Consider the following 12,228-nt stretch of genomic DNA (forward strand, 5'->3'; position numbering starts at 1 on the left):
CATCAGTGCTGCATACCAGTGCTGCCTATCAGTGCCCATCAGTGCTGTTTATCAGTGCCCATCATTGCTGCATACCAGTGCAGCATCATCAGTGCCAGCTCATCAATTCCTCCTTCCATCATCAGTGCCCATCAGTGCTGCCTATCCATGTCACCTTATCAGTGCTGCCTATCAGTGCCACCTATCAGTGCTGTTTATCAGTGCCCATCATTGCTGCATACCAGTGCAGCATCAGTGCCAGCTCATCAGTTCCTCCTTCCATCATCAGTGCCCATCAGTGCTGCCTATCCATGTCACCTTATCAGTGCAGCCACATCAATGAAGGAGACAAATTACCTGTTTGCAAATTTTATAATAGAAACAAAGAAAAACTTTTTTTTTTTTTCAAATATTTGGCTCTTTTTTTGTTTATACCGCCATTGGTAGATGTCACGTAAAATAATTAATATACACGTATTGGGATTTTTTTTTTTTTTTAGCAAAGACATGTCGCAGAATACATTCTGGGCGAAATATATGAAAACATTTGATTTTTGAATTTTTTGTTATTGGATATGTTTTATAGCAAAAAGTCAAAAACATTGTTTTTTCAAAATTGTTGGTCTTATTTTGTTTATAGCGCAAAAAATAAAACACCCAGTGGCGATTAAATACCACCAAAAGAAAGCTCTATTTGTGTGAAAAAATTATATTGCACGACCGCGCAATTGTCATTCAAAGTGCGACAGCACTGAAAGCTGAAAATTGGCCCAGGGAGGAAGGGGGTAGAAGTGCCCGGTAGGCAAGGGGTTAAATAAGCTATTTGATTCTGTTTTTTCATGACTAATTTTACTATGGCATGGGTGTTGTCTTTGTAGCATATTGAGGCCTTGGGTGGAGAAAAAAAATGAGAATTGCTGTTACAGATACCTTAGAAACATAGAAAAGTGACGGCAGAGAAGGTCCGAGTGGTCCATCGAGTCTGCTCCTTTTTTGTGTGTGTGTTTTTTGGGAGGGGTGGTTTGGCGTTATTTTTTTTTGTTGTTTTTTTTTCTTTTTTTGGTTGGTTTGTTTTTTGTGTTTGTTTTTTTTGTTTTGGGGTTTTTCTTTTTGGTAACTTTTTTTTTTTTTCTCGCTGAGTATAGATCTACGCTTGTCTCAAGCATGGTTGAACTTATTTACTGTTAACTGGCTCACCATCTCTGCCGGACGTTTATTCCAAGCATCAACCTTAAGGTTGATTTACTAAAACTGGAGAGTGTGAAATCTGGTGCAACTCTGCATAGAAACCAATCAGCTTCCAGATTTTATTGTCAAAGCTGAATTGAACAGAAACGAGGTGCAATTCCTGTCCGAATCACATGTCTCCCCCTACAGCTCCTGTGTGAACCTAGGCTTTTCATAGTGACTTCAGCCTGGGTTCACACAGGAGTGGTGGGGGGGACCACATGTCATTCGGATAGGAATCGCACCACATTCCTGTTTAAATCTCATGCGATTCTTTGCCGTGCCATTTTAGCCCATTCATTTTGTATGGGCTCAAATCGCACCGCAAAAGGTATCGGCGAGTACTTGAGCGCAAGTATCGGTACCCTAATAGGTATGATGGTCAGGTGTCCACAAACTTCTGGCCGTCTAGGGGGAGATTTACTAAACCTGGATCATGCAAAATCTGGTGCAGCTCTGCATAGGAGCCAATCAGCTTCCAGATTTTATTGTCAAAGCTTACTTGAACAAGCTGCAGATGGAAGGTGATTGGCTACCATGCACAGCTGCCCCAGATTCTGAGTGCTCCATTGTTAGTAAATCAGCCCTCTTGTTTGTTTCCATGATGCTATTTCACTCCTGGTTCTCCCCCATGCAGGCAATGCGGTGTTCAATCCAGACCTGGCGCTATGGATCAAGCAGGAAGAAGCACATTCCTTCCCGGAGAAAGAGGACGGGACATTACCTGCTGTGGAAGGTGAGCAGAGAGCACGTGAATTAGACCTTCCTTAGACCAAGGCTGGCACTGAGTGTGTCCAGTGAGCCCATCAACACGGGAGCTCCGCCTACAAAGTTCAGAGCAGAGGCGGACTGACCATTTGGAAACTCGGGCAATGATCAAGGGCCCTGGGTCAGTAGAGGGCCCCATGAGATGCCCCTGGTACCTTTTTCAAAGGCTTTTTTGAGTTTGGGAAAGGACACAGGGGCCCCATGATCCCCTATTGCCTGGGGGCCCCATGAGTTGTCAGTCCGCCCCTGGTTCAGAGCTCCACCTCTAAAGGAGTAGCTGAGTTACATCCCCTGCAGTGCCTGTGTGTAGCTGCAGCGTTTTTGGGGGGATGTGAGTCGGAGGGAGGGTGTGGGCATGGCACAGCTTGGACATTGAAGATAGAGGCTCAGACAGGGCAGACACCTCGGAGGCCAGCTTTTGCCAGCAGGTTTCAGTCCAAGACTGGTATATTTTAACCCCTTCCCGTCGACGTAACACAAATATGTGGCCTCACAGAACTGGGTTTTTTTCCGTGGGGGACGCATATTATTATTACTATACAGTATTTATAAAGCGCCAATAGTTCGCTCAGCGCTGTAATTTACGCTGCATATTTGCGTACCTGTCTTTGTGCTGGGAGCGCTCCGCACAGTGCGCTTCCAGCACAAAGACCGCGGTGTCACTGAGAGACCCGGGTCCCATTCTAGCGATCTGGACCCTGGACTCCCGATTCCGGATCACACGGTCGCTGTGATAGCCTCTGATTGGCTATCACAGTGATCAGTCACTGTGCAGCACAGCCCCCTTGTTTTTTTTTTTTTGCTCTATAAATAAAGGAGAGAGAGATACATTGTATCTCTCTCTCTCCTTGCAAAGAGGGGGAAAAAAAAACTGTTAAAAAATAAATATAGATTAAAAAATAAAATAAAGAAAAAAAAATACATAGATCAAGGTTTGATTTAGTTCAGTGCCAGGGTTAGTGTTTGTGTCAAAGGTCAGGATTGTTTTTTTTTTTTTTTTTTTAAATTAGTGTCAGTGTGTTTTAGGTAAAAAAACAAAAGTGCACTATTGTTTCTGGGCTGTACTACGGGTAGAAATAACATACACATATATGGTATTGCTGCGATCGTCAAGAGCTGGAAAACTTATTTTGGGTTGTTCTTTTGTGGTAGGTTATGGTCGTAACAAAAACACCCAGCTAAATTTAAAAAAAAATATATATTTTTTTTTTACTATTTTGGGACAGTTTTCCTTTGATGATTTGTACTGAAAAAAAAAACTAGTATAATCCACCTGGATGTACAAAGTACCGTATTTTTCGCTCCATAAGACGCACCTGACCATAAGACGCACCTAGGTTTTAGAGGCAGAAAACAGGAAAAAAAAATTCTGAACTAATGGACTGCAGACATAGTACAGGGGATGACCAGAGACTGCGGACAGCACAGGGATGACCAGAGACTGCGGACAGCACAGGGATGACCAGAGACTGCGGACAGCACAGGGATGACCAGAGACTGCGGACAGCACAGGGATGACCAGAGACTGCGGACAGCACAGGGATGACCAGAGACTGCGGACAGCACAGGGATGACCAGAGACTGCGGACAGCACAGGGATGACCAGAGACTGCGGACAGCACAGGGATGACCAGAAACTGCGGACAGCACAGGGATGACCAGAGACTGCGGACAGCACAGGGATGACCAGAGACTGCGGACAGCACAGGGATGACCAGAGACTGCGGACAGCACAGGGATGACCAGAGACTGCGGACAGCACAGGGATGACCAGAGACTGCGGACAGCACAGGAGATGACTGCTGACCTTTGGGGAGGGGGGGGGAGCGGGTACCTGAATTTGACAGGTACCCGCTCTTACTTCCGCAGAGTTGTTCATTGACCTTACCTGTTCCTCTATCCAGCCGTGCGCTGTCTTCCCGGCTTCTGTAATGGCGCTCGGCGTGACAGCCGGGTGCCCAGTGCGCATGGGCAAGAAGCACTTGCTCTTTGTGATTGGTCCGGCGGCTTCTGGGATCTGTTTGTGTCCTAGGTACCGCCTTACCATTCACAAAAAGCACCGCTTCTCGCCCATGCGCACTGGGCACCCAGGTGTCATCCCAGCGCCCACACTACAGAAGCCGGGAAGACAGCACGCCGCTGGATAGAGGAACAGGTAAGGTCAATGAACAACTCCAGGGAAGTAAGAGCGGGTACCTGTCAAATTCAGGTACCCGATCCCCCCCCCCTCCCCAAAGGTCAGCAGTCATCTCCATAAGGTCCCGCTGCAGAGCTGAGCGGCCGGCCTGGTATTCTGACGCGGTGGTGGAAATACCGGACGGGCCGCTCCATATTCGCTCCATAAGACGCTCTGACATTTTCCCCCCTTTTTTTGGGGAAAAAAAGTGCGTCTTATGGAGCGAAAAATACGGTAGTTTTGTGATATGTACGGTTTTACTAACACAGGTCAAAGTTGTAAAATTGTGCTTAGGAGTTAAGATTTGTTTTACCCTTAGGTGTGAAGGGGTTAAATAGCAGACAAGTGTTTTTAAGCCAGTACACTTTAAAGCGGAGTTCCGCCCATTTTTAAAAGTTTCTTCCGTCTACATGCCCACCCGCAGTGTATGCCTAAATGGATAGTAATATATTATTTTTTTTTTTCTATGTCTGTGTATGTTGCACTTCCAGTTCGGCCGCCTAGGCGATGTCATCATAAGGTGATTCCCATGGACTCCTGGGATATCGGCATCATCTATCCCAGGAGTCCAAGCGAATTGACTAAAAATGAAAAATATTTCCTAGACCGCATTCGACTTCCGGGTCTTCTGATTGACAGGTTGCCATAACAACAGGGTGGGAACTTCCGCCAATGCCACCTTTGCCGTAGCAACCTTCAATCGACAAACTGCGCTGCGCAGTGTCATTACTGCCCAGGTGCGAGATCGGGAGGTGCATGCTGGGTAGCCAGATGCACCGAATCCCGGAAGTGAACAGGAGCGGGTTTCAGACGCCCACATCTACCATGGCCCCTGCCTGCTGACAAAATTGTGCGATCGATTAGAGACGTAAGAATAACCGGTATAAATACAGTTCTAACAACAGCCAATTATTTCAGTACAAGTAATAACAATCATGATGGTGCTTTTAAAAAAAAACATTTCTGTGGAGACTGGAGTTCTGCTTTAACTGGTATTATTGGATCATATCTTGTAGCTGCTGACATAAAAGGACACGTATGTGTCTGGGGATGTAGCACCATCCTCACCTGGGATAATTCTTCACTAGCCTTGGGGTTCCTGGTGCTTGCATACTAACTGTGGACAGATGGCTATGTTGCCTTCCGCTTTGCAGCAAACTGCGCATGCGCATGTCGCACTGCACTTGGTACCGCAGTTTTCTGGAACCTGTGAGGTGTCCCAGAAGACTGCTGGGAGGGGGGGAGAGAGGATCGCTTAGGCGGTCCAAGCCGAACTGGGATCTGAACTGGAAGAGAATGAGGGAGAGAGAGAATGAGGGGAGGGAGGGAGAGAGAGAATGAGGGGAGGGAGGGAGAGAGAGAATGAGGGGAGGGAGGGAGAGAGAGAATGAGGGGAGGGAGGGAGAGAGAGAATGAGGGGAGGGGGGGAGAGAGAGAATGAGGGAAGGGAGGGGGAGAGAGAATGAGGGGAGGGAGGGGGAGAGAGAATGAGGGGAGGGAGGGGGAGAGAGAATGAGGGAAGGGAGGGAGAGAGAGAATGAAGGAAGGGAGGGAGAGAGAGAATGAAGGAAGGGAGGGAGAGAGAGAATGAGGGGGAGGAGGGAGAGAGAGAATGAGGGGAGGGAGGGAGAGAGAGAATGAGGGGAGGGAGGGAGAGAGAGAGAATGAGGGGAGGGAGAGAGAGAGAGAGAGAATGAGGGGAGGGAGAGAGAGAGAGAGAGAATGAGGGGAGGGAGAGAGAGAATGAGGGGAGGGAGAGAGAGAATGAGGGGAGGGAGAGAGAGAATGAGGGGAGGGAGAGAGAGAATGAGGGGAGGGAGAGAGAGAATGAGGGGAGGGAGAGGGAGAGAATGAGGGGAGGGAGAGGGAGAGAATGAGGGGAGGGAGAGAGAATGAGGGGAGGGAGGGAGAGAATGGGGGGGGGGGGTGAGGGAGGGGGGGGATGAGGGGGAGGATGAGGTGGGGGGAGAGAATGAGGGGAGAGAGAGAATGAGGGGAGGGAGGGAGAGAGAGAATGAGGGGAGGGAGGGAGAGAGAGAATGAGGGGAGGGAGGGAGAGAGAGAATGAGGGGAGGGAGGGAGAGAGAGAATGAGGGGAGGGGGGGAGAGAGAGAATGAGGGAAGGGAGGGGGAGAGAGAATGAGGGGAGGGAGGGGGAGAGAGAATGAGGGGAGGGAGGGGGAGAGAGAATGAGGGGAGGGAGGGAGAGAGAGAATGAAGGAAGGGAGGGAGAGAGAGAATGAAGGAAGGGAGGGAGAGAGAGAATGAGGGGGAGGAGGGAGAGAGAGAATGAGGGGAGGGAGGGAGAGAGAGAATGAGGGGAGGGAGGGAGAGAGAGAGAATGAGGGGAGGGGAGAGAGAGAGAGAGAGAATGAGGGGAGGGAGAGAGAGAATGAGGGGAGGGGAGAGAGAGAATGAGGGGAGGGAGAGAGAGAATGAGGGGAGGGAGAGAGAGAATGAGGGGAGGGAGAGAGAGAATGAGGGGAGGAGAGGGAGAGAATGAGGGGAGGAGAGGGAGAGAATGAGGGGAGGGAGAGAGAATGAGGGGAGGGAGGGAGAGAATGGGGGGGGGGTGAGGGAGGGGGGGATGAGGGGGAGGATGAGGTGGGGGGAGAGAATGAGGGGAGGGAGAGAGAGAGAGAATGAGGGGAGGGAGGGGAGAGAGAGAATGAGGGGAGGGAGAGAGAGAATGGGAGGGGAGGAGAGAGAGGGGAGGGAGGGAGAGAGAGAATGAGGGGAGGGAGGGAGGGGTGGGAGGGGGAGGGAGAGGGTGGGGAGAGAGATAGAGAGAGGGGTGGGAGAGAGAGATAGAGAGAGGGGAGAGGAGAGAGAGGAGGGAGAGGGAGAGAGAGGGGAGGGAGGGGGAGGGAGAGAGAGAATGAGGGGAGGGAGGGAGAGAGAAAATGAGGGGAGGGAGAGAGAAAAGAGGGGAGGGAGGGAGAGAGGGGATGAGGGGAGGGAGGGAGAGAGCGAATGAGGGGAGGGAGGGAGAGAGAGAATGAGGGGAGGGAGGAGAGAGAGGGAGGGAGAGAGAGAGAACTACATTTCCCATGAGGCATTGCAACATTACAAAACTGACAGTTACAGCTATGACTTGCAGAGGCATGATGGAACTTCTAGTTCTGCAACAGCTGGAGAGCCGCAGGTTGCCTACCCCTGGCCTAGGCGATCTTTTAAAAAATTCCGCCCTCTCTAGTTCCTTTCTTCGGGTGACTCTGTGGAGTGTGCTTTGCATGTGCATTCTTATCTGGCTGCATGAGCAAGTCTGCTTATGTCCATTGAAGCTAATAGCCTCAATGGCTAGCCACTCCTTCTGATTGGTTGAGTCTGGGGCCTGTGCTGTCCCAACTGTACTGTGCATGTGAAGGGCACAGGAAGTGCATTGAACCACCTGCAAGCTCAGGGTAGACCTGGAACTTGATGACTGCAAGTAGAGGGGTCCAGGAATACACCGCTCAGAATTTCCTATTTAACCCCACACTGAATCACCTTGGTGCATTTGAAATGTAAAGTCTGTAAAGCAGTAACCACTGACGTGTTTCTGACCTATAGGGCCTTAGTTGTAACATCTTATGACTGCTTAGTGCTAACTGAATGCTAATGTATATTCTGATATTAAAGCGGAGGACCAGTAGGAATTTAAAGAAAAAATAAAAGTCAGCAGCTACAATAACTGTAGCTGCTGACTTTTAAAAAATGGACACTCACCTGTCACTCGATTCCGCGGTGTTCTTACACTGGCCATGCTGATCGACCATCCTGTCTCCTCGGCACTGTCATCTTCATTGTGAGCACTCGGCTGTGACAGCTTGTGGCTTTACAGCTGGGTGCACACTGCGCATGCGCGAGTATATTGTTCTGGGGCCTGTCACGTGTCCCAGAAGACTACGGGGAGGGAGGGGGGAGGACAACTTCCCTTTCCAAACGCCTAGGTCAAGGGTCTCCAAACTTTCTGAGCAAAGAGCCAGTTTACTGTTCTTCAAGCTTTTGGGGGGCCGGACTGTGGCCAGTGGGAGTAGAAAATACCCTGGCATCAGTGACCCATCATTGGTTTTAATGGGGGGAATGGTGGCCCATTGTGGGTAATGGTGGAAGGAATAGTGCCCCATTGATTGTGTCAGTAGCGGGAATGGTGCCCCATCATTGGTGTCAGTTGGTGGAATAGTGCCCAAAGGGCCACAAATGGAGACCACTGGCCTAGGCAATCACAGCGAAAGTGCAGTGGTTTCCTGTCAAATTGGGGTACCTCCTGCTCCCCAAAGGTGCCAGTCCTTAACGGAGAGAAGGGGACAAAGCCTTAAAGCGGAACTTCCCCTTTTTAATAATCGGTGTAACACCAGAATAGCATTGTCCCTGTTAGGTAGAAAGAGAAACTTAAATTCTGCTTGTATTACCTAAAAGAGAGGTCTCTGCTACTAACGTGGAAACCTATGGCTGGTTATAAATTGATTAGAAGCCTGTGGAAGGTGTACAACCGTACATGTAAAGCCTTTTTGTCCTGATGTGTGGTTCGTAAGTTTCATCCCCGTCAGTATGTCATGGGGCACATTTTGTCTTTTCTTCAGTTCAACTGACCTGTTGTGTCATGCCTTAGTAAAAGCCTTTGCACAGGCTTGCTCATGGATTGTTTCTCATGTGCAGCCCTCCTTGTCTTCGTGGGCCCTTAACTTGGTTTCATCTGCTTTGCAGACTTCTTTTGAATCTTTCTGAGAGATTCCCTTGTTCCTCTTCAAGTGTAAGTTGTTTTTTTGGTTGCCATTACGATGGCTCACAGGGCCTTGGAGTTGGCTGTGCTTTGCTGTAAGGGACCTTCCTGGTTCCTCCCCAGGATAAGATTGTGTTGAGGCCTTGGTCGTTTTTCCTAACTAAGGTGGTTTCTTTGTTTCACCTTAAACAGAACATTATGTTTTTATCTTTTTGTCCCAGTCCTAAGTAGAAGGTCTTTGGGTGATGTTTGAGTTGTTCAAATGAGATCTACAGCTTAGTATTGACAGTCTGATTCCCTGTTTTTCCTGGAGGTGCTCGCAAGGGTCAGGCTGCAAGGAACCTTTCCTAGTTCTCCAGGATAAGATTGTGTTGAGGTCTTGGTTGTTTTTCATACCTAAGGTTGTTTTTATGGTCTACCTATATTAGGGCATTGTGTTGTCATCTTTTGTCCTAATCCTAAGTAGAAGGTGCTTCAAACTTTGCGTGATGTCCTAGGAATTAAAAATGTTCTGAGGTCTACAGCTTGGTATTGACAGTCTGATTCCCTGTTCTCCCTGGGGGTGCTCGCAAGGGTCAGGATGTTCTTGATCCAATATGTCTAGGTGGATTTGGCAGCTCATTTCTCAGGTCTCTGATTTCAAGGGCAAAGTTTCTCCTTTTTTGGCCAAGGGCCATTCTACCAGAAGTTACAGTAAATCTTGGGCAATTCAGCATCATCAAGATTCTGTTGTTTATGTTTTTAAGGCTGCGGCCTAGTCTTCTCTTAACACATTTACTAAGTTCTACCAGGTAAATGTTCTCATTTCTTCTCATGCCAGTGATAGGAGAAGGATCTTGCAGATATTTTGTAGTGTGGTCCCCTCAGTTCTTTTTTTAGTCTTTGGGCATGCTTGGCCTTGTTGCGGTGTTGCCTACCCCTTATGTTCAGAGCTTTGGGACATCCCAAGCAGTCATGAATATGAAGTCCCGTGATGTACAGTTAAGTTGGATTTTTGGTTAATTTGTAAAATTCTTTTCTTGGAGTACATTAATAGACCCCAAGATCCCTCACCCTTTCTTGCTACAAAACCGAGGCTTGGCTGAGCAAGGAGGGGATATTTCTGCCTTTTTTTTGGCCAGTGTCCATTTACCTGAAGGTGGCAGAATACAATAAGTCATAAATGTGAAGTCCCTGTATCCTACTGTTTTGTCCTTTAGAAGATTTGTAGTTTTTCTAATATCTTTTCTAGTGTTTTATATGTTGACTTCTTGGATATATAGGGCAGTAGTTCGCTTTCAGGTCCTGGTAACTGGCTACTTTTCAGTTGTGGGCTCTAAATAAGCTATAACTAGTATTAGTCTCGTTCAAATTGACTTGTTGGGTAATGTTAAAGACATTTTGTGGCTTCTCCGAGCCACTTCTTCAGTTCTAGTGAGTATCGGGAAAATACCTCAGCATTTATGTCCACGCAGGAAGCAAAGGCACCTTAACCCAAATGGCAGCTCTTCTTGTCACAGAACAGAATATGCGGTGTGAAGGTTGTGGAACCATCCCGTTCTTGTTACGAAATCCAACTTTTGGTGTCAGGAAGTCTGTATATGTGTTAATCCTCTTATTTACATTGCTGAAGGTGTGATTGTTGTTAAATCGCAGGTGTAGAGATGTTAAAACCACATTATATGTGGAAGACAAATGGTGTCAAAGACCCCCACCCCTATTCCATGATGGCGGTCTTTTTTTTTACGTAGATGGCCTCTTTTTATGTCTCTTGCAAAACAACTGCCATCTCTGTCCAAAATGTGCACATCACTGTCCTCAAGAGAATGTACCTTTTCCTTAAGGTGTGGGAGGGATGCCGAGTTTTGACCTGTAGAATTTGCCCTCTTATTTTGGGACATCGGTTTGTTGAGGTTGCTTTATCTTGTTGCTTTGCTTGCCTGCATTCCTCACTACACCGCACTGCATATACCAAGTTACTTTGCCTGTGTTTGGTTGCTGGGTCTTTTGGATGTACAAGCTTCTGTCAGTGTATTGCTTGGCTTGAAGGATACAGGTATGGGATGTTAAAAGAAAGTCTTTTTAACATACACTCCAGCTTCACAAGAGATGATCTGCTTCTTCCCTCTTCATTAGAATGGAATATGTGACTTGGACAAGCTACAAAACATCTTCATTACAAATCAAGTCCAGTTGATTAACTACGGATAGCTATACCATGACCTGGATAAAGAGAACCTTCACAGAATAAGGTGGACACTGTGTTTAGGAATGAGCTTTGAATGGGAAAACTCTCCTAGTTCTCGCAGTATGATTGCTCATTATAATATGTCATACCTACCGTGTCCTCTTCATGCTAGCTTGTTCTGAGCATGCAATTCTTTGATGTTGTAGAGGTGTGTAGAAGGAGAACTGTTGCAATCTGACCAAAATATTTTTTTTTCTTTAATGTTGCAAACATTTCATTTTTTAGCATGTATCAAGCCATAATGAAGGGGACCACTTAAAAACCCCTGAATGCGTTTGCTTTTTATTTAAAGGCTTAGTTCACCTTTACCAAAAAAACTGCCTATGCAAAGAAGGGGTACCAGTAGATAAAGAATAACTACAGCTTAGATTAAAGTTGAATAATGCCATTGCTATAGGTGTAGGCCATTTAAACATTTCTCAAAGCCTGGCTTCAAAACTTCCAGAGATGTTGCATCCCCCCATCTTGTCTTGCAGCTAAGCTGTTGCTCCCAGCTGTTACTGCTTTCTACCACCTTCACTCTCTCTGGTTCCAATCTCCGCACATGTACATTTTGCTTTCACAGCAGCACTAAGCTCAGAGCGATGGCAAAAAAGGAGCAAGAGCACGCATGCATGGGGGTTTAAATTGGAGCAAGATAGAGCTTGCCACTATGGTGGTTGAGGTGACCGATAATGGATGAGGGAGCATCTTAGCAATGTTCTAGAAGCAAGGTAGGATGGAAGAACACCATCTCTGGGAGTTTTCTGGCAAGGCTTTAAGAGGTACAGCACTGTGCAAAAGTCTAAGGCAGGTGTGAAAAAATGCTGTAAATGAAGAATGCTTTCCGAAACAGAAGTGTTAATAGTGTATTTTTATCAATTAACAAAATGGAAAGTAAATGAACAGAAGAGAAATCCAAATCAAAATAATATTTGGTGTGACCATCCTTTGCCTTCAAAATTCTTCTAGGTACACTTGCACACAGTGCAAGGAACTCGGCAGGTAGGTTGTTCCATACATCTTGGAAAACTAACCACAGATCATCTGTGGATGTAGGCTGCCTCAAATCCTTCTGTCTCTTCATGTAATCCCAGACAGATTCGTAGATGATGAAATCTGGCTCTGTGGGTAGCCAAATCATCACTTCCAGGACTCCTTGTTGTT

The 12,228-nt window shown here is 47.1% G+C and overlaps 1 protein-coding gene across 2 annotated transcripts in view; it reads left to right on the forward strand.

Moving 5' to 3' along the window:
• LOC149432248 (uncharacterized) overlaps positions 1 to 12,228 on the forward strand; it is a 57,588-nt gene that overhangs the window by 29,235 nt on the left and 16,125 nt on the right. For both annotated transcript variants that reach the window (XM_089665362.1, XM_089665363.1), the window contains exon 5: positions 1,844 to 1,942. In XM_089665362.1, coding sequence (XP_089521488.1) covers positions 1,844 to 1,942 — 99 coding nt within the window. The remainder of the gene's footprint in view (positions 1 to 1,843; positions 1,943 to 12,228) is intronic.

This window comes from Staurois parvus, unplaced genomic scaffold (assembly GCF_062004578.1).
Source record: "Staurois parvus isolate SC_StPar_1 unplaced genomic scaffold, SC_StPar_1.0 ptg002181l, whole genome shotgun sequence".
Lineage (NCBI taxonomy): Eukaryota > Metazoa > Chordata > Amphibia > Anura > Ranidae > Staurois > Staurois parvus.